At 40.6% G+C, this 25,157-nt stretch overlaps 1 protein-coding gene and 1 long non-coding RNA gene across 8 annotated transcripts; one reads left to right on the top strand and one right to left on the bottom strand.

The window, feature by feature from the left end:
* Positions 1-553: 553 nt before the first annotated feature.
* AMN1 (antagonist of mitotic exit network 1 homolog) lies at positions 554-25,157 on the bottom strand. Of its 7 annotated transcripts, none has more exons than XM_032687596.1 (8): positions 19,137-19,217; positions 19,033-19,098; positions 10,174-10,306; positions 8,168-8,312; positions 7,585-7,802; positions 6,081-6,137; positions 4,298-4,409; positions 554-3,689 (listed from the first exon to the last, which is right to left on the bottom strand). In XM_032687596.1, the coding sequence occupies exons 2-8, from the start codon at positions 19,092-19,094 to the stop codon at positions 3,616-3,618; spliced, it is 801 nt and encodes a 266-aa protein (XP_032543487.1). In that variant the 5' UTR covers positions 19,095-19,098; positions 19,137-19,217; the 3' UTR covers positions 554-3,615. The 7 variants fall into 7 exon arrangements, with proteins under 7 accessions (XP_032543487.1, XP_032543488.1, XP_032543490.1 ...); XM_032687597.1 differs by having other exon boundaries at positions 19,156-19,211; XM_032687599.1 differs by lacking the exons at positions 19,033-19,098; positions 19,137-19,217 and adding an exon at positions 24,832-25,157.
* Positions 16,307-19,502, top strand: LOC116786708. The gene is made up of 2 exons (XR_004357045.1): positions 16,307-16,636; positions 19,430-19,502. It is a non-coding gene; the product is annotated as an uncharacterized LOC116786708 (long non-coding RNA).

Raw genomic sequence — 25,157 nt, 5'->3', positions numbered from 1 at the left:
ACCTAAATAGTACTAGCTATGAGGTAACTTGATCATCTAGAGAGCAGGGTGAAATTATGTACATACCTGAACTTTGCAAGGGTAAACCAGGCAAACTACCTTGGGAAGCTGCTGAAGGATGAAGAAATCTTTCCTTGAGAGACAAACAGAATATAACTAAATAAAAACAGAGAACAAAAGTCTGATATAATTATTTTGCTCTTCTCTTGAGGAGATGCTGGACAACAAGCTCTAGAATTGTTCTCAGTTACATCTGCCAAGAAAGAACTGTCTGCAGGGTCAAAAAAATATTGTTCCACAGTTAAGAGGCTGTAACTGCAGCCATTTGAAGAAACCACCACTGTTTTCAGAGCAGTCTTGCAAGAACTGTCCCCTTTAGCAGTCAATTACTGAACAACCATTGATGGGGAACTAATACCTGCACAACCAACACAATGCACCTACAACTATTCAAATACCAGGTTATGTGGTAGAAGCCTATAACTGTGAACAAGTATGTGGTAATCACTCAGAAAACCATGGTATTTATGAAGCAGGAGGCTTAAGAGCACAGTCAGATGTACATGGTTATGTAATTTAACAAGTTTCTAGAACTATCCAAACAGATGTCTTACAAACTTTAATCACCTGAACAATATGTGAATATTCTGCAGTGCTCACCCAACATTTTGCAACAGTAACAATATCCAAACAATACAAAAATAGGAAGTGGTAAGCACATACATGATGTTCTTCTCCCACTTCACCCAGTGCTTGCCAACATTTGTTGAAAATTACTGTGATTTAACCTGAATCAAAAAATACTCCAGTAGAGTTATGCAAGTAATAAACATGTAAAAGTCCTACTGGGGAAGGATTTAAAGTGACTTCCATTAAACTTTCAAACCTAAAAACGTGGTGTTAACGCGTTGCCCTGTTGTACAGATTTTTTTAAGCACTAAGTTACACATTTAGAAGAGGCTGTAGGGGAAGATGGTAAATGTTCATGTGCATTTAAGGACACCCTATAGGCTGCATTTGCCTTCGACATGACAACATGAGAAATCCAAGGTTACATTAGCAAGGGGGAAAAGGACAACTTTGCCAGTGAGGTTAGCAGTAGTATTATCCCACAGACAATTTTTTTTTAAGTGTCCTTTGCTGTTACAGAGTTTGGTGGTCTTCCACCTCTCGCTGCTGTACATAAGCTTAATTTGTAACTTACTTTCTGGATGTAGCACTTGGGAGTCTGGTGGCCACCACCTTGTAATGTAACACAAATTGTTACATGATAGCAACAGAGTGAGGGAACTGGGCTTGTTCAGCTTGGAAAAGACAGGGCTTCAAGGAACATCTGAGCAGCCTGACCACACCTATGAGGAGGCCATCAGGATGACAGCCATGCTCTACCAGCGAGAGAAAGGGTGTTGACACAAAATAGGGTCAAACAGAACAGAAGGAAAAAAATTTCCAGCATTAATACAGTCAAGCAGTGGAACAAGTTGCCTCAAAAGGTTGTGAAGGCTCTGTATCTTCAGTTTTTCAAGACTTGGCTGGATAAAGCATGGACTAAGCTGGTCTGAGCTTTGAGCTGGCCCTACTTTGGGCAGGAAGTTATACTTGAAACCTCCCAAGGCTCCTCCCTTCTTCGGTTAATTTTCAATTCTACTTAGTCTTTTTGCGACAACCTTCCTGAAACCAGGAATGCTTTACCCATTGGACACAATTACCGAGCCTCTCATTGCTGCTGCCTAATCAGCTAGATGGATCAATATCAAAAATAGTGGAAAACAAATTTATTGCCAACTCATGTCCAAGAGTTCAAAGGAATGATGGGCCCTGATTGATACCAGGGACAGGAATAAAACTTGGGAGATTAGGTTATTAATCTATCCAGTGCAAGGATCTGCTGCAGTTACAGCTTTCAGATGCTTGTGGATAACGTAGAAAAATCAACTCCTGTTTGCAAGAATGGTTTGTGCTGGTGCAGCTGTACCTACAGGGATCACAGGAACACACTCATCACTGGGCTGAGCCCTGGTACTCCAAGCAACAAGAGTAAGGGATTTAGGCACTGGAGATGGAAAATTATGCTTTTAGTTACACTTGAACAACTTTTCTAAATAGATTTGCTCTTTCATGAACCATATAATCAACACAAGAATGAGATCCTTGTCAGATATCATAATATCCTTTAATATTGGCTGCAACATGTATCTTGCATGCAATTTGACTTGACCTTTGAATAGATTAGTAGAAGACTGGTTTATTTCTGCAACACTTAAAATAAGTGTGGCTATGACAGGTGTTAAATTGTAAAGTAAACATATTCATTATAGTTGCCTAAACTCATAAGTTTCCAAATGTCCTCAGATTCATCTAAGACCACCCTAGCCAAACCCTTCTACTTCCACATACAGAGTATCAACCTAGTGTGCTCCATGCCCTGTACAATGCTAAAATTGCTAGCATTTTAAGAAGTTTAATGCAGAAATCATAGAATTCTCATGAGAGATTATGCTGGTTCAAGAAAGCCAATGAACATGACTTGTAACTGTGATGAGACCACTGCTCCATCATGTAATAAACTCATTCTACAATTCAAAAATTTTTTCTTTAATATGACTATAATTAAACAATACATTTATTGTTATTTTCAGCTTCTGGGGGTCCCTGGATATATAATAAACCGCATACAGCAGAACACATACTCTACTGAACTCCACCATCCTGAGATTTATATACTCAGACACAAAATTTGGTCCTATTTCACTCACAGCTATGCTTATGAGTACCAATGTTTTGTTCCCTAAAAGGATTTTCATGTAGAAACATAGGCAAAAGCCAGAGCAAATTAAGTATTTGCCCATATACAAAACTCTTTTACTAGTCATAGCTACTACTCTGAAATTTGTAAAGTCACCATAACAATTCCAAAGCAAGTTTATGTTCACACATTTACAGACTGTAGCTTTGGATATGTAAAAATCCAGCAAGTATTTGATGGTAAATAAAACCAGAAATCTGCAGCATCAGTAACATCAGAAGAAAGGTACCTGCATTTTTCATTCCAGATCTAGCAGAAGTACATGGTGAAAGGAGATTGTTTGTTACTACTAAAAATACATTTGTATTGCTCTTAATGCCACCTCCATTCACCTGTCTGATGACTTTTGTCAGATTTAACTGCCAACTTTACAGACACTTCTGTGTGAGTGTCAGTGATGTGTTTAGGCTTGGTACTTTTTAGTTGCAAGTACCTTCCCAGCCTACAAACTCAGAGTTACTTAAAGTGGGTCTGTACATGTAGCTAAATTGCTAAAGGATGCCAAAGAGCAGCCAAGCCTGATACTTCAAGGAGGCTGAGCTATGGCTCAGTGTAGTGTTAATTACAGTTTAACTTTCCTCTTAATGAAGTATCATCAGCGATGCAAGACAGACAGGGCTCCAAGCAGAGACAATGGGGAAGCCCAGACTCACAGGCAAGGACTGGAATAGCAACAGAGACCTCCAGTGGGAACCCGGAGGGACACAATCTGGTGGTACAAAAGTCACCAGCTGGTTCTCCAAGGTGCTTGCTTGCTGAAAGGGCTCTCCCATCTGTAAACTTGACACTCATTCCTACAGGATAAATAATCAGTAAACAGTCCATGTGACTTGCTTGATTTTGTTTGATATGATGAGCTCCTCTAAAACATCTCGGGAACGATCTGCAAAAGCACAAAGGAACTTCTTGTTATTGATTCAGAACATATACAGGTGGTGTTCAGAAATAAGCTACACAACACAGCAAAGTAATTCAATTATACACCTGCATTTATGCTTATTTTGCTGTTACAATATCACACTTCAGATACACCTGTAGTAATCCAAAACAACTTGGTTCTTTCTCCAATCACCTAACTATAAAGCATCACCAACCAACAGGACTTAAAAAACCCATGGGCTATCCTACTCCATTCCACTGTTTCTTGAACGGGTGCTGTTCCATGCTTTTGGAATAGAGTAGGGATTTAAGATGCTAACATTTTTCTGAAGTCTTTGGATCTTCATCAGCATGCTGAAGGTGCAAAAAGGGACATAAAAAAAAAAATCTAACATTCAAAACAACAACAAAAAAATCCCTCTCTGAAGGTTGCCATATTTCAAAGCAAAACTCTCACCCTGCTTTGAAAAATCTCAGCGTATGACTATTTTATCTACTAAGTTGTTATTTTTTGGGGGGACTATTTACAACATATAGTGTGCTCTTCCAGAGAGCAAGAAAGTACTATCAGCAAGAAATTACTCTTCTCACTCCCTGCATGATTTGACCTACCTGTTATCAGTGGGCATCCATGGAACAGAAAAATGTGTATCTTCGGACAACAGTTAAGGACGGCTTCCACGGCGACGTCAGTCAGGTTCACACAGCGCTCCATGTGGATCTCCTGGTATGAAAAGAGCAGCAACAAAAGCCTGTCACAGCACCCGTAGTTTTAGGAAAGGAAAGGCAGACCTTTCCTTTGCCCAAGCAGTTTCAGAGATCCCCCACCCACACTCCTCTGTGCACTGCCCCTGTATGTGGTCTTACATGGACCGGGAAAATACCCTCAGGAAAAACAAAACAGCTTTTCTGTGAAGAGTCAAAACTGAAAACTTATATTGGAGTTTTCCCAATATGCACATATCATTCAAGACAACTGAGAAAACTCTTCAATGACATTCCATGGTGTTTGAGTCCCATCACTTTTCCTATGACACACGCTATCCTAGCAGTTTGTTGTCCAGGACCCAAACTGAATTCTGATGTTTTCCAAAACAGGCAGGATTCATGAGTCTCTGGTGAAGTTTCTAATATCTATCTACATGGTTCCTAAAAGAAGTCTAAAAGCTTCTTCAAGACTAGACTAAAACCTTTCTCTGGAGTTGTATAACTATTACCTCTTGTATGTGCTAGAAAAAGAAAATCACAATAAATTTACAGATTATTACCAACCTTTTTTTCCTCCTCTGAATTGCCTTATGTATCACTAAATATAACATAAAAGAAGAAATGTAGAAAAGAAACTATCAAATCTAGTGAAAATCTTGGTAAAACGTACTTTGGGAATTCAGGGGTAAAAATTAAAAAAAATAAATTGGAAAAAGACTTTCCAATAAAAAACTCTAAGGATCTTTAAAGAGCAGAGAAATGAAAGAGACCTTTTGTAATAAATGCAACTTTGTACTGAATGATGACACATAAAACAAGATCTGTACTCAGAGAAGCAATATACACAAGAGCTGATATATGTATAATTTTCGGTTTGTTTTATTAAGTGAAATGTGGAATCTCCCTCTGAATGAAGTAGAAGTATTTATAAATCTACCTGTTTGTTACAGTTTGAGAATTTTAAGACTCTTCTTTTTTCACTGTCTACCTGACATTACACCACTGACTATATATCTGCACTTTGATGATATGAAACAGAGGTTATGAAGACTGTGACACAGAAAAGAAGAAGAGTTACACAGAAGAGATTGCAGCAAATAATTTCATATCCTCTACTAGATTTCTTTTTCTTACTGCTAGTAAAACAGAAACTGTTTTAGAAGTTTATGCTGAGAGAACACAACTTTTTTTTTAAATTGTCATCCCACACAAAACTTAAATTTTGCCTTATTAAAACTGCAGAGACTGTGAGAGTTACATTTACCCATGCAGAGGTGCTAATTGATTTCTTCAACTCGTGAAGTTTTCCACATTACAAATTCTGCCTCTGTGTTCAACAGAATCAAGAAATAACTCCAGAGAAATCAAGAGTAAAAGTTAAGCATTCATTTGCATTTATTATATAGATCTCTCCAACACTGTCAGTTAAAATAAGCTTGTTATAGTCAACAGAAGGAAACATTTTGAAAAGACTGAGGTTATCAAAAAACACTGGTCTGGGGCACTGCTATAGTGATACAGAAAATATACAGTTCACAATCAAGATCATGGCAAGTGTATACATAAACAAAGGCAAAACAAGTCTGTCTGTGAAAACCATCCCTCAGAAGTAATGCTGATAACAATAATTTTAAAATGCAGGTATTTGTTTTTGTTCATCCACTTGTTACTAGATTAAGTAAATTACCTTTAAATTCTTCGAACATGTTCCACTCACTAGTGCTACAACGCCATCATCTGTTACCTGGAAAAAACCACAATGGATTAAAGCTCAATTTTTTCCAACACAGCTATTTGGGTGGGAAAATTATATTAATTTATCCCCTCCCTGCAATCAATGAATACGCTTAACATTAGAGTATTTTCTTCCCAACTAAGCCTGTAGAGAAGATTATCCAAGGGTTTGTTTTTTTTTTTTTTCATTTTCTTAAAAGCTGTTTCATTTTCCTGCCATGTGATCCTGCCTGGCTTTCTACAGGGATGTTTCCAACTGTGTAACTGCTACTTCTGCAGCTTCCCTGTCTCATTTAACAGTGGGTACACTGTTATGGTCAGAGCACAGCCCTTTTCCTTTATAAGGTTTAAAGCATTTCTGCTCTACCTAGACCAATTTTTCTCCTGTTTTCAGGACGGCAAACGTTCTCAAAGGAATTGAAGGAAGTTTCTTGGGTTGGAAAAAAAAAGGTAATCACTGCAGAAAGGTAAAAAAAATGTGGAAACAATTAGTTACTCAAGCAGCTTTCATCTCATTTCAAACATATACAGGGAAACTTAGCTATTTCCTATAAAGGGAGAGAGAGGTAAGGAAATAAAGAAGTAATTAAGTTTGAAGAAGTAAGAGTTAAATAATAAAGATTAAAACTACCAAATGAAATATTAAAATTCCTTTGATACCCTACTTCTAGAAAAATTGAAAGAAGAAGATCATCTAAAATAAGAACCTGATATGTGTTTTCCAGATCTGACACCGTTACAAATGCTCAGTACTGGACTCACATGCAACATAATTATTCACCATCACCCTCAACTGAACTACACTTCCTGCAAAAAATCCTTTCCCTGGCTCATTATCTCACTCTATGTTACAATATTGCTTTTGCAGCTGATTTCCCTCTTCTCATGATAAATACTGTTTTTAAATCCCCTTGCCTGCCATTTCTGACATTTCAAATATCATTCTTTCAGTGTTGACTCCATAACATAACTCTGACAAGCCATTCAGAAAGCACAATCACTTTTGAACTAGACCTAATCATGGAGTGTTTACTTTTACTAGGGGCTTATACTGTTATCATTATTCATGTCAGTTTGTCCTAACTGAAAGCAGACAATAATCAGTCCAAGAGTCCACTTTCTTTAAATTAAGTATTTTGGATGACATTATAACTTGAAAATGAACGCACTAAATAAAGATACCGAAAATAAAGCCCCAACCCTCCAATATCAAGTAGAGTCTAACAAAACTTTATCTTTGGTTCACAATACGTGCTGTAATACCAAAATGTATATTTTTCTGGTTACCAAGACGCAAAATATACCTTTCCTTTTCCTTGAGAGGAGGAAATTGGAAGTAAACTGTGGTCCTAAATCTTGTGAAGAATAGAGCTAAAAAGATCCCCTTTCAATTTTATCATGACAATCCTAAAAAATAAACAAACAACAGTCAATTGGCCAATTGCCACCACAGTTACCTGGGTAGATGAAAAGTCCACACTGTGCAGAAATTTGCAGTTTTCTCCTAGTGCCTGCAGAGATGCATCCATGATGCCTGAACAGCTGCCCAAGTTCACTATTTGTAGGAATTGGCAGTTGAGTGCAAGAGCAAGAATTCCACTGTCAGTTATATCACAGCACCTTTTAAAAGATGCTTCTTGCAGGTAAGGGCAGGATAAGGCCAGTGCTATGACACCTGCCAAAGTAAACAGAGCAATAGAAAGAGGTACTCCTTTTTTAGCATCACCGCCATGCTGAGTCCAAAGGCTCTGGGACAAGTTTTGAGGAAGGAATAATTAAGATAAAGTGGAAAATAGGATCCACGTAGCATAGTTAAACCAGAAACTTAGCATGAGAGTAACCTGATAGCTCTCTCGTAAGATAATCAGTGCTCTAGGCCTGTAATTTACACCGAAGAAGAGACTTTTAATTAGCGTTGCTGTGGCATTGGGGATTTTCTAAAGCAATATTTACCCTGGATTTTTTTTGCAATTCATTACAATCTAACAAGAAAAACAAACCAGAAATAAGATCCCAGTTATCTGTGCACAGACAACATACCTTCTGAAGTGATTCCAAATCTGTTTTCCTTGCAAGAATTCAAGTTGATTTTTTTCAGCTGCTTGCAGTTATAAAGCTGCAGCAATGCATTATCTGAAATATCACAGTCTCGGAGGTCTAGAGACTCGACAGCAGGGTGCAGTACCTGTAATGAAAACCTACCATTGCACTCACACTCTGCTATGCCATCAAACATGCACATTTTAATCTCAAAAACTTGTAACATAAGAAACCACATAGAACTTTTCACTAGAGGACGGGGTTACCAGTCCTAGGAACTAAAAGCTCTGGGGAAAATATGGTCTATTTGCTGCAATAGTTCATGTCCTACAGCATGAATGGTCAGCTTCTGTGACATACAGAGTAGGAACACATTAATACTGATACTTAAACAGTGGAAATAATATCTTGATGGTACAATTGCTGCCAGTAGTGCTTCTACCAGCACAGATGTTTACCAGGGACAATACGCTCATATTTACTAGCACAAGTTTGGTGGCAGAAATCTGCAGTGCAAGAAAACACTGATTATCATCAGAACTTAAATCTCCAGAACAGATAACAGTGATATTTGAAAGATATCCCAGAGTATTTTTCTCACCTACAGACACTCTTTTGCTCATAAACAACCAACCTCATTATCATACCATGAGGAGGTACCAAATCCTCATTAAATAGGCTTTTACTCTCACAAGACCACAGGACAGAGTTTTTGTGAAATCTTCCCCAAGAGGACGTTTATGAAAAGTTAGACCCAAAGCAATGGAAGGCCTCAGATTTTAGTAATGATAGCCATATACTCCCTTCAGCTTGTTATTCCCTTCTTTAACTCCCAGGGAAAAAAGCATAAATTTCCACACACAAGCAAAGACAACCGCATAGCTGACAGGCTTGTTAAAGGTCTATTCCTTCCTCAGGTTCACTATAACACAGTACCATAAAGATATTACAAGGAATACTGGTTTTCTGTTTCACAAATATAAGATGCTAAAATATTTACTAACAAGGTCAAATAAACAAAAACTTCTAGCAGATTCCAACTGCAACCTTTCAGCAAAACGAATGGCAGACCTCAGACAGCTTTGACAGCTTTTCCTCCCCAAATGCTATAAGCCTTTATGTGTCTATTAGAACTATTAGATGCAGAGAAGTCTAAATGAGAAGCAAAGGGCAGAATATCAAAAAAAATGGAACATTATAAAGATAAAATTTTTTGTTTGTACATTTTCCACAGTACTTCTGCTTCTGCCTCTAGCCTTGGCTTCACTATCCTGACTCTGAGAAACTGATAATAATTGTCTCTTCTGAATTACAGGTCAAAGCAGGAATGAACAGGGAGTCATTCATTCTCTACTTCACCAAAGCCAACCTTTAGTTTTCCTCAATTTTCACACCTCCCTTTGAGGCTGAGTAAGATAACAGTAGATAGATAGGAAACAGATGTGCCCCTGAATTTACAGCTGAAGGAAAGTCATTAACTGGTTTCATTTTGAAACACTGGCACACATCAGTAAGCAGAAAGGACGAGAGAATTTGAACTGTCAATTTCTAGCCTTAGCATGTTCATATTTCAAAGAATCAAAAGTTCAATAAATTATATGGGGATCGTGTGCTTAACGCCAATAGAACCTAAGAGAATTCTAACAAGTTCCTCAAATCCTTTCATTACTAAATTATGCATAAGCTTCTTGAAACATACTGCATTCAGGAACAGAGACTGGTGTGCAATACAGGTTACTTTCCCATACTGAGAAGGGATACTATATGTCACCTGATTACACAAAAGTCAATTATCACTGAAGGGAGAACATTTTTAATTTACTTTTTACTAAAACATAATCTTATTACTACTAATACAGGACTATTAACATCATGAAGTTTAAGAAATAAAACTGTAAGGACATGGACAGAGTAAGAAGGTTTTCAATTTATCTCATGTAAACAGTTTTAGTCCAGCTCATCCTTGTCTATTAACTATCACAAACAGTATAGTTTTGAGTACTTACCTCACTGATATTTGAATCAGTTATTTGCCCTTGCCTACTCATTAATTTAATCAGTTTATCCTTTATGTTGGGTGGCAGTGACTTAATATCCGCAGCATATCTGGAAAGGTTCTTTGTCAAACACTGAAGGCATCTGAAATAAAAGAAAGTTACAGTACAGTCAAAAAGAGGCACTCAGAATTAGAAAAAGCAAGCCATGAAATGTCATCTTCTGCATCCAGCTGTGGTGCTGAAACAGAGTAAGGTTTTAAAGTATTAACTAGGACAGAGTTGGTACCATGCTCTGGTAGGGGTTCTGCTTATGCTGAAATATAACAGAGATAGCTTGTTCTTCTCTGCTGAAGTAAGAGATAGTAGGAATGTACTTTAAGTAACTTAGCAGTCATAAATAAAGCTAAGGTGGACATCTGAAGGAGATAAGAAGGCCATGAGTCAAGAGGTTTTGCAAGCCCCAGAAAACTAGGTCTATGAACAGAAAAAATTGAAAAGTTCAAGAGAGGAAGAAGAGTGAGTGACCCCCAAAGTGAGGCTGAAGAACGGAAACCAGAAATGACCACCCAAAAGTCTTGCCCATTATGAATATAATTAGATGTCAAAATCAAATGAATACGTTTGCAAAGATGTTGTAACCTCTCACAAAAACTGTATAAATTACCTGGCTTTTCACTGAGAACTTCAGAGCTAGTTTGTCCAGTGCAAGCCAGCTGGTTCCCCAATGTTGCACCAAATCACAGACCTTATCAGTTCCAGCTGTTCCATGCTACCACCAATTCAGCTGTTGCCCTTCAGGGTCAATCAGCTGATCCTTCTGTGAAAGTGTTCCCCAAGCACCTGCAGGCAAAGATTAGCCTCTTTCACTGCAGTCACCAGCCCCACTTACCAAATGAGTTTGCTGGTAGTAGATTCACCAGCTTTAAGAAAAGCCTTTTCAGCAGCTAAACTCCATTAAGTAAGAACTAAAATCTTTAGTTGGGATAGCTAGATCCAGGGAAGGGACACCTCTCTTTCATCTCAGATAAAAACAATGAGATATTTTCAGTGTAGTATTTTGTGCACTGTTTAGTTTGTAGTACTCTTTTAATATGAATTGTGCTGTGTAACCCTGTGCTCAACACTTTTATCTTTGTGCTTAAAACTAGATCTGATCGTACCACTTGAGGCAGAAAATTTTCTGTCACAACAGGGTCCAGAAAATCTGAAATCAACAGGCTCATAGTCCTAGAAAGTAGATTAGTTACGTAAAGTAACAAGTGGACACACAGAAAATTTAATATATAGAGGATAGTGAACCTTACAAGGTATTACAAAAAGCATCACCAGCAATGGTTCTTCAAGAAATTAAGCTGCCCTAGGATTAGGAGGAAGGATCTCACACAGCTTATTGAAATCCTCACACAATCAGAAACACCGACTAGTTTAAATCAGTATAGCCAGTTCCTTTTCTTTTAATAGCAGTATTTTAGGCCTCCCCACGTATTTATTCATCAGAATGATTTATCAACATGAGGGAGACAACCTGATTATCACACACACCAGGACAGAGATTTTGAACTAGCAATAATACCAACACATACTGCATTTTCTACACATCATAAACACCCTGCCCTTTGGGCAACTTTTGTATTAGGGTCACAATTGCTTCCCTGTTCGGAGCAATCTGTTCCCTTGTCCAGATACTGAAACATGACTTACACAAAAGTTTCCATAACGAGATACTGATGCAGGAGAAATTACAAAACAAATCTCGAAGACACATAGGGCTTAAGTATTCATCCAAAAAAGGAAGGACTAAGCAGAAATAAATATTAATAGGCCTACTAGGATCACAGAATGCTGGGCAATGCTTTAAGACAGTATTTGAAATCCTACAATTTTATCTGTGTGAATGCAAGAAAAAGGGATCATTTCGCTCTGAATACACTATGAGACTCTAGATGGAACAGAGCTTTTTGGGAAAAAACATTAAAAACTTCACTTAAGCAAAATAAAATAAAGATCAATATTATCCAGTTATATGTGAAATAGTGCCCAGCTGGAACACCTGAAATCGTGCTTTTCAGGGTCAAATATACAGAAGAATATTCACTTATGCAATATTGAGTATCAGAGAGGGACATTAATCATGCAACCCTATCTTTTCAGGATTCCTAAAGCACTTTAATGCATCATAGAATACATAAAATATTAATGTTCCAACCTCTGCAACTTTAAATTACAATCACAGGCTTACTGAAACACCAGAGGCAAGTCTGGGAAGAGTTTAGGAATAGCTTCTAAGCACCCTGAGCATACCGACCTTCAGAGCAAAGTCCCCGGGTAAATGAGGAACATAAACTAGAGTGAAGCTAATCAACATTCAGAGATAACCAAAAAGGTAATGTTTGTTGCTTAGGAAATGCCAAAAGTTTAAAAAGCATTACCATACAGCAAAACTGAAACGGAGGGAGCTGAAATGGGGGAGGAAGAGTAACTCTTCACTGTCCCCTCAGACACCTGAGTCCACAGAAATGATGGAATGCTTTGATTTGGAGGTTCTAGTATCTGTTGATCATAGCTACCTGAATTACATTCCCTAGGCCAACTTTTCTTTTTAAATCCTATCCAAAGTGTTGAAAGAAAACACAACCGTCCTACAAAACATTTTGCTTTTGTAGAATCGACAGTTTTCCACTGACTCCCCCTACAAGTAAACTCAGACCAGTGATTGAAACTGCACAGTATTTCTCTCTACTGTAGCTGGTATCTAGACTTAATGGGATCTGGATACACACAGCAATAACTAAGACTGGTAAGTAAAGCCTGTAATGCAATCACCTGGCAGACAAACTTTGACCTAGTCTAACTTAATGAAAGAAGTCATGATTCCTGTTTGTCAGGGACAGGGAGAACTGACTGGTGTTTTACTCCTGCAATGGCCTGATAAAAGACCATTCCTTCTTGCAAAGCCCCCAGTTGCTTTTTTCCCTGTTCTGCATTATCAGACTTGTTACCCAGGATGTTTATAGTTCAGAGTTGTCTATCAAATGTTAAATGACACACTCATTTGTTCCAAATGTGTCTAGAGGCACAGAACAGAAAAAGGCATAGGATCTTTAACCTTAAAGCCTTATGACAGGACAAATATTTATATTTTGATGGCAGAGAAAAGCACAAAAGGAGTTAATGATGGCTTAGTTGGTAAAACACCTTGCCCTGCTGAGCCAGGAGAAGGTATTGCCTAATGTTTGTTCTGCCTGTTTTGCTAGAAGAACATTGTAGGAACACTGGTTAATGTCTTGTTCTGTCCTGCTTACCGGACCAAAGTCTCATTACAGAAAGAATGAGAAGGAGCAGTATATAATAGACCACCAGGTAATAAATCAGGTAAACCAGATATTTAAAGTCGACATAGGAGGCTGAGAGTCAGGATTTTGCAAGCTTGAAGAATCTAAGGCACCTAACAATGAAAGTTGAAAAGTTCAGCTGATGAAGACTCTCGTATACGACCAGGAGACCGAAGTACAAGAAGATCACCTAAAATTTGAACCAAAAGAAGATTCTTGAAAGCTCTGCCTAGACTCGGCCTGGACTCTGCCTAGCTAGTAATACGGGTGTTAGAAGGTGTAACTGTGTATCTAAAATGTATAAAGTGGCTTGTTTTGCGTTTTTGGGTCAAGAGAGTTTGTGCAGTGCAAACTGCCTTGCTCCCAGCATTGCAATAAACCAAATACCTTGCTGCTTAAAGGTGCAAAGTCTCTCAGCAGTTCTTCTATTCTGAGGTTTTTGGCATTAATTTCAAATACATAAAACAGAAATTAGATCCTCATGACTAATTATTCTACAAATAGCCTATCTTACATCAAGGTGCAGCTTATATTAAGTTATGTCACACAATACAGAATAGCAGAACAGTTGTTAGGAGTGGGACATATCAGAAAAAATGAACCAGAAGAACAAATATTGAACTGGTTTAATGGCAAATAACAAAATGGATACATCTGCCTGCATTCTTTAGGAATAGATAATTTATATTCATATAAAGACCACAAAAGGAAGCTCTGTTTTAAAGTTGCTATTCTACCTCTGTTCTCAGTTTTTTTATACCCATCTCCAAATGTTCTGATGGCTTTGTAGGATATTCCTTTTCCAAGACACTGACATTAATCACTAACACATTAGTCTGCAATAGCCTGACACTGTTAAACAAGAGCTATATATCAATGACACACGGAGCAATCCTAAACAATACCTAAATACACACTCTTGTGATGATTTACATGTGCAGCATGCTTTCTTCACCATGTAGTAACTAATTAAAACACCTTTAAATCTGATCTTTTATTTGTGTTCTAAGAGTCTGATGCTTGATGGTAGAAACTCCATTCGAATCTCACATCTGGGCATGAACAAATCATCCTAAAACACCTGCCAGGATTGAGAGATTTGTAACACCAGCCTCCCAAGAGCATGACAGCTAAAGCTGTTTATCTGCTCCAGCTGCCCTCTCCACCTCTCCAGCAAGTGTTGCTGCCAGGCATCCTCGGTTTGTCAGGCCCTGCAACTCCTACACTGTCAGTTTTCAGCCAAGTAGAATTATGTAAACCAACTGCAAATTTGACATAGACTGGCCTTAAAACTGCATCAGCTAGGACTGCCTGTCTAAGCTAGTGATTTCTCATCTTGGGAGCAATAACTTCAGGAAAGAGAAGCTAATATAAGATATAGCTGGAGAAAAAAAAGACTGTTTCTAAGTATTTTCAATATGATGCTCTCATTGGAGTGTTAATTACTCTTTTGGGGCAGGGGGCAAAGGCCATCAAGTGGCAGACAAGCAGTAGATGCACCTTAATAAATGCATTTTGTTTGGAGATCTTAAAAATAATGACCTTATTAAAAGGACTACTCCACACATTAATAGATTTGGTTTTGGTTTTAGTTTCTCTTGTAAGTTCTGCTAGTTAAACAATAAGCCTAAGAGCTAGCTTAAGTAAGAAGCTTAAAGTGCAGTCTGGCATCAACAGATGGCCATCACCTGACTGGCATTAAGACAAGAAACAACACACTAAATCACATTTGTTAAGAAGTTATGTAATTACTAGTTTTGAGTAGTGGTCTTACGGACCAATAATTATATTATAATTACATTATAATATACTGTAGCAGTATTAATAAAGTAGTGTAAAAAAGATCAGTAACCAATCACAAATAGAAATTGTTTATGGTATCAAGCACTACAGTACAGATGAAGAGAAGTTACCAGGTTTAAGATCTAAGGTTAAGCATTCAGCATAATACATCGTCTTAACTATCATTAATGTGGTCACTACACCCCACTCTAACCAAATGTAAAGTCCAGAGGTTGCAAAGGCTATTTTTCCATACCCCACTTGACTGCCCAACCACTTTTTACTGTGTCTTTCTCATGCTGTCCCTGAAACTCACAGTTGCAGTGTGAGCTGTTCAGCATCTGATCTGAATGCAAAAAAACCCTTGACTAAAGCTGTGAGGACACAGAAACAACGCTGCCAGGACAACTGGCTGAGTGCAGGAGGCAGCAGCAATCAAGAGTTACATCAAATCTGATTTAGCATAAAACCACAGCTCTGGAGTCCCTACAGACAACTGGTTTTGCAACAAAACCTTGTCTGGCATCAGAATGTCACCAAATCACAGCAAATTAAACTCATACCAATTAAAACCTCTAGAGAGGTCAAAATATTAAGGCTCTGTAATCTGAAGCATAGCACAGATTTAAACTTGGAAGGAAACAAGATTTCCAGTCTGGAAGCACATAAAAAAAACCCACTAAAGTTAGCACAGTGTATTAAGGGCATCTCTAGCAGGTCACTGTAGAAGACACTCAAGGAGGAGACCATGATTTCAAGCAGAATCTGGGCAGAGTTTTACCCAGGCCTGGCCTGCAGAGACCTGTATGTCAACATGAGCAACATTCTAAACCTAAGCACGCACCAGGGCCACCTTTAACTCATTCCTGTGTGCAAAAATGCAATGCCTCCACAGAACCTCAGTGACTGCTGGATGAACTTGGCTCCCTGACCAACAGAGAAGCCTGTACCAGGCTCTGACACAGTAAATGTAGATTACACCATCCACATTCTCTGTTTTGAGATTAGCCAGCTAATCTACATGCAACATTCCCGAACTTGACTGCAGAAATGAAGGATAGTTGTTTACTTCTAAGAAAAAAAAAATCTTATCAAGGCTCCAAAGACCACAAACGTGAACCTCCTCATAGGCAGGATCTGTGCTACATGCTGATCACTGTGAAGGGGTTGTCTCACACTGTGACAGCCAGGGGCCTCAGCATCAGAAGGGACATATGACTGCTGTCACCTTTACCAGTGCTCCTATTCCTTATGCAATAAAGCAGTCAACAAGCCTTGAGAACCCATGCCTTTCCTACTGAGATCCCAAATGAACCGGCACCTCCTCGCTGCAAAACAGCATCCTGCCATTGGTTAGGGTGAGTCAAACAGACTTTGAGCCTTTTGGGGGGCCTTTTGTGCACCCACCATGTGACTGTTCCCTCTTCTATGATGGATGCCTATCGAGTCATGTGAATAGGCAGCAGCAGTCTTTTGTCACACAAGGGCACACACTTCATTTATGTGCTAAATACATATTTATGATATGACACCTACATTTTGGCCACTGGTTAAATGAACTTTTCTGGCAATTCAACCTGAAGGAGGCAGACTGTCATCATATATTGTAGCACATTAAAACAGTTGTATCTAAAAACTTAATGTAAGCTCCAGATTAATTTTTTTCTCTTAAAGACGTTAAATGGCTAAAGCAGCCATGTTTGAAAAGAGGCCTGTAAATCGACCAACTACTTAGTTCAAATTTGCAGAAAATATTCCAAAACCAATGCAGATACATGGAAATTGATGTGAGCTATGCCAAGTTTTCCTGTTACATTTAACTGTCTCTTGCCACAGAACATTAAATTCAGCTTGAATGAAAAGACTATTAAGATAAATCACATTCTTTTCAAAGAGCTGGTTGATATTCGCAGAGTACGTTTCTGATCTGCAGTTTAAACAATCATTTAAATTATGTTTTCACTGTTATTCTACCTTTATAGGAAACTATAAAACATTCATTGCCTACACCCTGGCAACTATAATCTTATCTTCAGTGCTTTTAAGAATAAAAATGTTAGACTAACTCTACTCTTTGACAGCTATTTTTCTTTTATTTGTCAAATGATATATTTTACCCCTACGCTGTCTCTAACTCCCTCCTAAACGCAAAGGAATCTGGCATAAAGAAAAATCTCAAAGCAAAACAGCATTCACTGGTTCCAGGCAAAGCCAGGGATCCTCAACCATCTCTCCACACCCAGATCTGTCCAGGAGCATATTGGTACCTACCTGCCAAACCTCATCACCACCACCAAACCCTGCCAGTCCTGTCAAACCCTGTCACTTGTCCTGTAACTCCTCCCAAATGGTCACTTCTGCCAAACCCTGTCACCTACCCTGCCACCTCAAACCCTGTCACATCTGTCAAGCCTTGTCACTTCTCCTGTAGCTCCTGAACTCTGCCAAACCATGTCACCTCTCCTGTAGCTCCTGAACTCTGCCAAACCATGTCACCTCTCCTGTAGCTCCTGAACTCTGCCAAACCATGTCACCTCTCCTGTAGCTCCTGAACTCTGCCAAACCATGTCACCTCTCCTGTAGCTCCTGCTCACCTCTGCCAAACCCTGTCACCTACCCTGCCACACCACCAAACCCTGTTGTGATAAATTGCGATAAGTGATATTGTTTATCAAACAGGATGTTCTGCTTAAATCGCTAAGCTAAGACAGACTGCAATGAGTGATACGGTTTATCAAACAGGATGCTCTGCTTAAACCACTAAGCTAAGACAAATGCTAAGCCACAAAGAATTGTGCAAATGCTTACACAAGGTATACCTTAAGATTGTCAAATGTTCTAAGAACTAAAAGGACAGCCCATATAAGGAAGACGATTGCTGCCAGAGCTAAAGGGCAGAAAAAGGACACCCACCCGAGGAAGACGTCTTACTTCAGCCTGAACGACCACCCGGAGGCAGAAAAGACCCCCTAGCAACAGTCCAAGCATGCGCAGAGTACTATTGCCACATCACGGAAGACGGAACTGAAAGAATATAAATAGAGACTTGCTCGGCATGTTAGCGCGGCAGTTGGTGGAGTGGTGACTCCCCTGTCGCCCAGCGCTGCATTTGCTCATATTCTGCTTGCTGTAACCAAGTAATTAATAAATTCTAATTGGTACTTTCATGCGTTGTGGTCCAAATTTATAACACTGTCACTTACCCTGCCATCCTTTCACCTCTGCTAAACCCTGACACCTCTCCTGCAGCTCCTGCTCACCTCTGCCAAACCCTGCCACCTACCCTGCCAGCCCGCCAAACCCTGTCACCTCTGCCAAACCCTGTCACCTCTCCTGCAGCTCCTGCTCACCTCTGACAAACCCTGTCACACCGTCAAACCCTGTCACTTACCCTGCCATCCTTTCACCTCTGCTAAACCCTGTCACCCTGTCACCTCTCCTGTAGCTCCTGCTCACCTCTGACAAACCCTGCCACCTACCCTGCCATCCTTTCACCTCTGCTAAACCCTGTCACCTCTCCTGTAGCTCCTGCTCACCTCTGACAAACCCTGCCACCTACCCTGCCAGCCCGCCAAACCCTATCACCTCTGCCAAACCCTGTCACCTCTCCTGCAGCTCCTGAACTCTGCCAAACCCTGTCACCCGCTCTACCGCCGCCGCCAAAGGCCTGTCAAACGCTGTCCCCTCCCCGTGCCTCAGTCCCAGCCCTCCTCCCGAGGCGGGCGCGGCGGGAGGGTGTCGGGGCGGCACTCACAGGTCCAGGAGGAGCCGGACTTCCTCGCCGGCGCCGTCCCAGCCGCCGCTGAGGCGGCTCATGGCCCGGACCCGGGAATGCGGCCGGGACCGGGGAACGTGGCCGGGACCGGGGAATGCGGCCGGGACCGGGGAATGCAGCCGGGACCCCGCCCCGACCCAACGGTGCCGGTGCCGAGATGGCGGCGGCGCCCGCCGGGCTGCGGCATGACGGGAGATGTAGTCCTGCTCCCGCCTCGGGGTCGCCTCGGGCGCTGTGCGGAACCAGCAGGAATGCCTGCTGCCTGCCACGTCTTTCTACCTGAAATTCGTTGTATCGCTCACTCGCTTTTCTTTTTTTTTTTTTTTCTTTTTTACGTTTCTGCTTGGATGGTGTGACATAAATTGAGACCACACAGTTCTCAGAGGTCAGCAACACGACTAGGACTTTATCGCTATCTTCAGACCCAAGACCCCTCACCTACCCCCTACAAAAAAGAACAAGTGACGGACTAAGAAAACGATACCTCTGTTCTCACAAAATTAACTGAAGGATCCGTATCTAAGAGACACAGGTTGCTGCTGGTGCCTGATAACTTTGTTGAAGTCAACAACTGAAACATCTGGACTGACAGATAAACCACAAGGATGCAATGGATGCCGCTGCTGCAAGAACATATACTTTGTCATTGGATAATTAGAAATACGCATTAGTAGGTAATTGGGTGATTCATATCGTACCCTTGTAAGTGTAAGCTATAAAACCCCCCAAAGAAAAATTGCTTGCATGTGCCCAGTTTGGCTGGGACATCTCATGCACACAATGAAATATGCTATTCAGTCATCATGGGCCAGTTGTGAATTTTGTAACAAGAGCAGGAGGCACACAAAGCCATTAGACTGAGCTTTGTTTAGGCTTTCCTCTGGACAGCACAAGCAAGATGCCCCCAGGCAGCCTGAGCATCAGGAATACTACAGGAGCAGGCTGGCCTTGGCTGCCTTGGAGAAGCCTTTGTCCCTAAAAAAATGCAGGAAAAAGCCAAGCTCCCTTGAGCAGCACTTTAGCACTGGGAATGCAGAAACCTCCATGCTGGTGGTGCTGGGCTGAGCAGAGAATGCTAGCGGGCCTCCCTGAAGATCCCCTTCCTTGGGTCAGGGGACATGATAAAGCTGCAGCAAACTGTGTGGTCCTGACAAATTCTGTGTGCTTGTGTGACAAATGTAAACAGCATACATACCTGGCTGATGAGCAACCAATTCTCTTGCTATTTTTTCCACAATATTCAGTTTACCACATTCTCCCATCAGCAAGTTTGGCAGTGCTGAGGGTACTATTCATCAGCTTCTGGGCTGGAAATAACTACTAGCCCACTGACAGCCTTTAGCTGTTTAACCTCAGGAGTTGCTTCTGAAGCAGCTCATGAACTGCCAAACTTCACATACCTGTGACAAGCTGCCCTTAAGGGGAAGGAAGCACACACACAGGCTGTATCTCCAACTGGCATCAGGCTATCCCAGGGAGCAGACAGTGTAAGAGTGCTGCTCTTACACTGGTTTGACTGCAGGCAGCTGCAGAAAGGAATTCAGTCACATCAGCCTTAACATGGTGAGAAACTGTACTGATATACACCAGGCTATAAACAGTGACTCAGGAAGTGCTTGAACATGGACTCTCCACAAAGAGTTAAGGTCTCAGCTTGTGCTGGTATATGGGGTTATTCCTCCCCAGGGGCAGGACAGTAGCTGGCTGAATGTCATTAGGTTCCTATCTGCTGATTTCCCCAACCTGTCAGATGTCTCTGTTCAAAGGGACATGAGGTACATCAACCACTATTCTCAGTTTTGAATTATCAGCAAACTTGTGAGAATACACTATGCATCTTCATGTAATGAAGATGTTAAGTAGTATAACCTTAGTATTGACCACAAGGGACTGGTCTCCAGCTTGTCTTTGTGATGCTGATCCTTTGCACTCAGAAGCCAAGGCTCTTTCCAATCTACCTCACTATACAATTATCCAGTCCATACTGAGCTGGACAGAAACCTGATTGGTTTCAATAGCAAGCTGATCTAGTTGAACACGTCCCTGGTTATTGCAGGGAGGTTGAACTAGATGACCTTTAAAGGTTCTTTTCAATCCGAACTGTTCTATGAAGACTAAGGTAAATAAGGCATTGAGGACCTCAACATTTCTATGTCTGTTTAGTAGTGTGAAGTTCTGGTTCTGCTATATCTCAAAAAAAAAAAAAACACACCAAAAAAACCCAAAAAAACCAAAAAAACCCACAAGATGCCTAAGAGAAAAAGGTGCTTTTAAAAGTTACAGTGGGAAGTCTTACATGTCTCTTCCAATGCTGAGAAACATTCAAGGATGCAGACCTGGACAGTTCTCTCTGGCAGAGTCTCTGCTTCGCAGAATTCTTTGTGGTGAGATTCAATAGCCTCATTGTTCATCACATCTTTACAGTATTCATCGAAGTAAAACAAATCCATCAGTCTCTTACTGTACAATACTGAATGTTCTAGAGGGTACACTGAGGTTTGCTGGAAACATTACACTTTTAGACATTCCCGTGGGAACAAGCCCTTACAAAGAGCACACACAGATTGCATTGTTAGTGGCAACACACATTGTATATTCAAGTTCAGCAGTTCCTCATGCTAACACACATGCAACTCTACAATCAAAACCTAGTTAAATCCTGCCTAAAATCTGCTTGAAATGAGTCTCTTCTTTACAATACCTTCTGTGTTGGCCTACTGCAGCATTCTTCTTCACCGTCCCAGCCTCATTGAGGAGTGAGCCCACGTTTTCTATTACAGAAGCACTGCTTGTTTTTCACATCTCTTTACCAGACTCAACTCCAGATGGATTTGGCTTTCCTAACCCCCATCCTTGCACACATGGACAGTGGCCCTATTCCTTCTGAGTCACCTGTGCTTGTGTCCACCTCCTGTATGCTTCCTTTGCATTCTTGAGTTCAGTCAGGTCCTCCTGCCATCTTTGCAGGTTTTCCTGCACAACAGAATGGACCATTCTTGAGCTTGTAGAAAGTGATTCTTTGAGGGGTAAAAAACCCAAAAACCAACCAGCTCTTCTGGGCCCGTCTTCTTTTCAGGATCATATCAAGTGGATTCACCCAAGTAGATCCCTGAAAAGGCTGAAGCCTGGCCTCTTGAAGGCCATGACAATAGTTCTGGCTTTCATCTTCTTCCCTCTTTTCAAGATCCTGAACTCTATTTCAATAAAACCACTCTTTTCAGTGTTGAAGAATGCTGAGACCAACCCTAACAACAATCCTAAATTAAACCCATCACAGGGATATGAAAGACAGATGTTTCCTGACAAAGACTGGCACTGACAAGGATGTGAAAGACAGATGTTTACAGAATGAGAAAAACAAACAAGCAACAACATCTTATTTAAAAAAAAACATGTTCTCTTGAGTTGACATGACAATGGCTAGCCTAGCAACACATGACTGGCAACAAATGACTTTGTACTATAAAGGCATGGTCCCATTTTCCAGCAGAGAGGACTTCTAGGAGTATGTGTGGAGATTCCTCCCTTGAGTAGGGACATCCTTCAAGGTAACTCTTTGAGTATGAGCAAAAAATATTTACCCACAGTCATCAGTATGGGTAAGTAACATCAAGCTACTTGATAATTATTAAGACAGCTTTAAAACTACTGTTTTAATAAGTAGCGCACTGTAATTAGTTATAACTATCTATATTGTGTAGTAGACAATTGTACTTATGATATTTTCCTTTTTAATAATCACTGGCTTGATTCTAATCACTACAATTAAAACACATACTGTATTTATAATAACATATTTCATTTGCCATGTTTAATCCTGGAGGACAAAGTTATATATAGAATCAATTACACTTATCACATCTGGGGTTGATATAGATCTAGGCACACCAAGACTCCTCCTTGAGGACTTTAGAAAGCAAGGGAGTCCTTTCCTGAATCTTGTGCTCATATGCATGTACTTCAGTGACACTCAAGTTGATGATAAAGTCCCCTCTGTTTGCATAAGCCCTCATCTTTTGCTTGATAACCTCATCCACAACTTCTTCATTTGATTGTCATCCTTTCTTTCCCCATTGTTCTCAGTTTAAAGCTCTTCCTACCAGACTGACCATCCTGTTGGCAAAGATGCTCTCCCATCTTAGTCCAGTGTATCCCAGTTCTTCCAAGTGACATCTACTCATCAAAGAGCATACCACGTTCATAGAAAATAACACCCCACAAGTTGACTGTTGGATTCCAAAATTTGGATATCAGAAAAGGAAATTGCTGGGTTTAAACAGAAGCCATGGGCTACAGAAGCTGGGAAAAAACCCTTTTCATTGACCTCATCTCTGTTGAATTTACCTGCCTTCTCCAGCAGGATGTGAAGAGACTTTTTACATAATGTTATCACATGTCCTATTTTATCTGCTCCTCCCTGCATAATCCTGTCTCAAGAGATGTGAATATCTTCCCCCCATGTAATTCCCCTAGGATAAAATGGGTTTTCCCCTATGATGTATGTGGTAAGACCCCAAATTTGTTAACTTCGGTTTTCCCCTTCCCTGAACCCCCCTAATTGTAATAACTGTAATAGTTACAACCCCCTGTTGAATATGTAGACCCTAAACCCTTTAAATATGAACTTGTAAGTCCAATAAACCATTCCAGTTTCTTGCCCCCAAGATGGGATCTTCTCAGCTTTATTGACCTCCACAGTTGACCAGCAGGTCTAAAGACACACCAGATGGGCCCTTATGCACTCTGGAGTGCCATCACTCCAGAGCTGTATCATACTTGATGCTATCCAGGTCTCTCCAGCAGTTGGAGAGCATTTGATGATTACATGAAAAGGCAGCAGGGATCAATAATCAGATAGCCAGAGATGCCTCTGCAGGCTTTTCATGCTATCATAAATCACAGACCCTCAAAAGCAGCAAAGTCCCCTTGTCAACAGGTCAGCAGACAGGCCTGTTCCCTACAGCAGAGCCGGCAGTATCAAAGAAGCAACCCTTAATGCCTCCTTCTGCTGCTCCTGTTGCCTGAAAACTGGGTGTAAAGAAACTCTCTAAAACCCTTTTTTGCATTTTAGGGAGCAAAACATTCTTTTACTTCAGCATGCTGGATGCACAAGAGAATATTGTCTCTAAATTGTGCATACCTGAGTTAAAAAGCCTCCTGCCTTTATTCAGTTACCAAATTAACAATTCAAACATTACCTAATCCTGTCCCTCCCCTTGATACAAATCCCATTTTGAATCAGTGGTCCCTTTGGGTGGTCCTTCATGATCTTTGGGTTGTTCACGGTCCCTTTGGGTGGCTGTGCCTCATCTTTTCTAAGTTGTCCTTTTCTTGAACTCTTGTGAACTTTGGCACATCTTCGTGCCCTTTGGACTGCGTCAGAGCACAAGGCCAGTTTTGACTCGGCCTGATAGCTGTGTTCCTTTTATCAGTTCTGCTTCAAAATATGGAGACCTTCTGTCACTTAAAAAATTCCTTTCTTGCTGAGAGTACTGACCTTTAATGACAAGCTATATAGGTCAAGCTACATAGTTTTAAGCTACATTTGTTATTCTCTAAGGTTACACTCCTGCAAGGCTCAGGCTCAGCCAGCTCAAATGGTTCACTTGACGCTCTTTTCTACAACCACAGGGTTGAAAATATTTTGTAGTTACAAATCATCAGGCAGTACCTAATCATTCCTCCTACCAGCAGGAATCACAGGCTTTCACCATCGTGAGAGTTTTTATTTCCCACCCTTGATAGATAGACTCAGCCTGCCCCTCCCTCAGTACATACCTCCATGGTTTCTCAAAGCCAGAGGATCTCAGAGAAGATCCAGTCTCTTTCACAACCTCTGATGATGCACAGCACACTAACCTCGTCCTGTAGCTCCTTTGCTTAATAAAACATCTCAAAAGGTGTGCTTCTTCCTTCAGGCTAAAGGAAGGGAGACCAGCACCTTTCTTCTGAAGGTCTGTCTTAGGTTGAGACCTCCACCATTGCAGTGGAAGTTTTTCCAAGAGCTGATGAGGACAGCAGCTTATAGCACACCCTGACCGCTGCTGAGGAAGCACATGCTGTTACAAGATAAGGTACTAGCCCTTCCCACACCAAACGCCCCC

This window comes from Chiroxiphia lanceolata, chromosome 5 (assembly GCF_009829145.1).
Source record: "Chiroxiphia lanceolata isolate bChiLan1 chromosome 5, bChiLan1.pri, whole genome shotgun sequence".
Classification (NCBI taxonomy): Eukaryota; Metazoa; Chordata; class Aves; order Passeriformes; family Pipridae; genus Chiroxiphia; species Chiroxiphia lanceolata.
The sequence above is the reverse complement of the archived record's forward strand: the minus strand, read 5'-3'. Positions and strand labels throughout refer to the sequence as shown.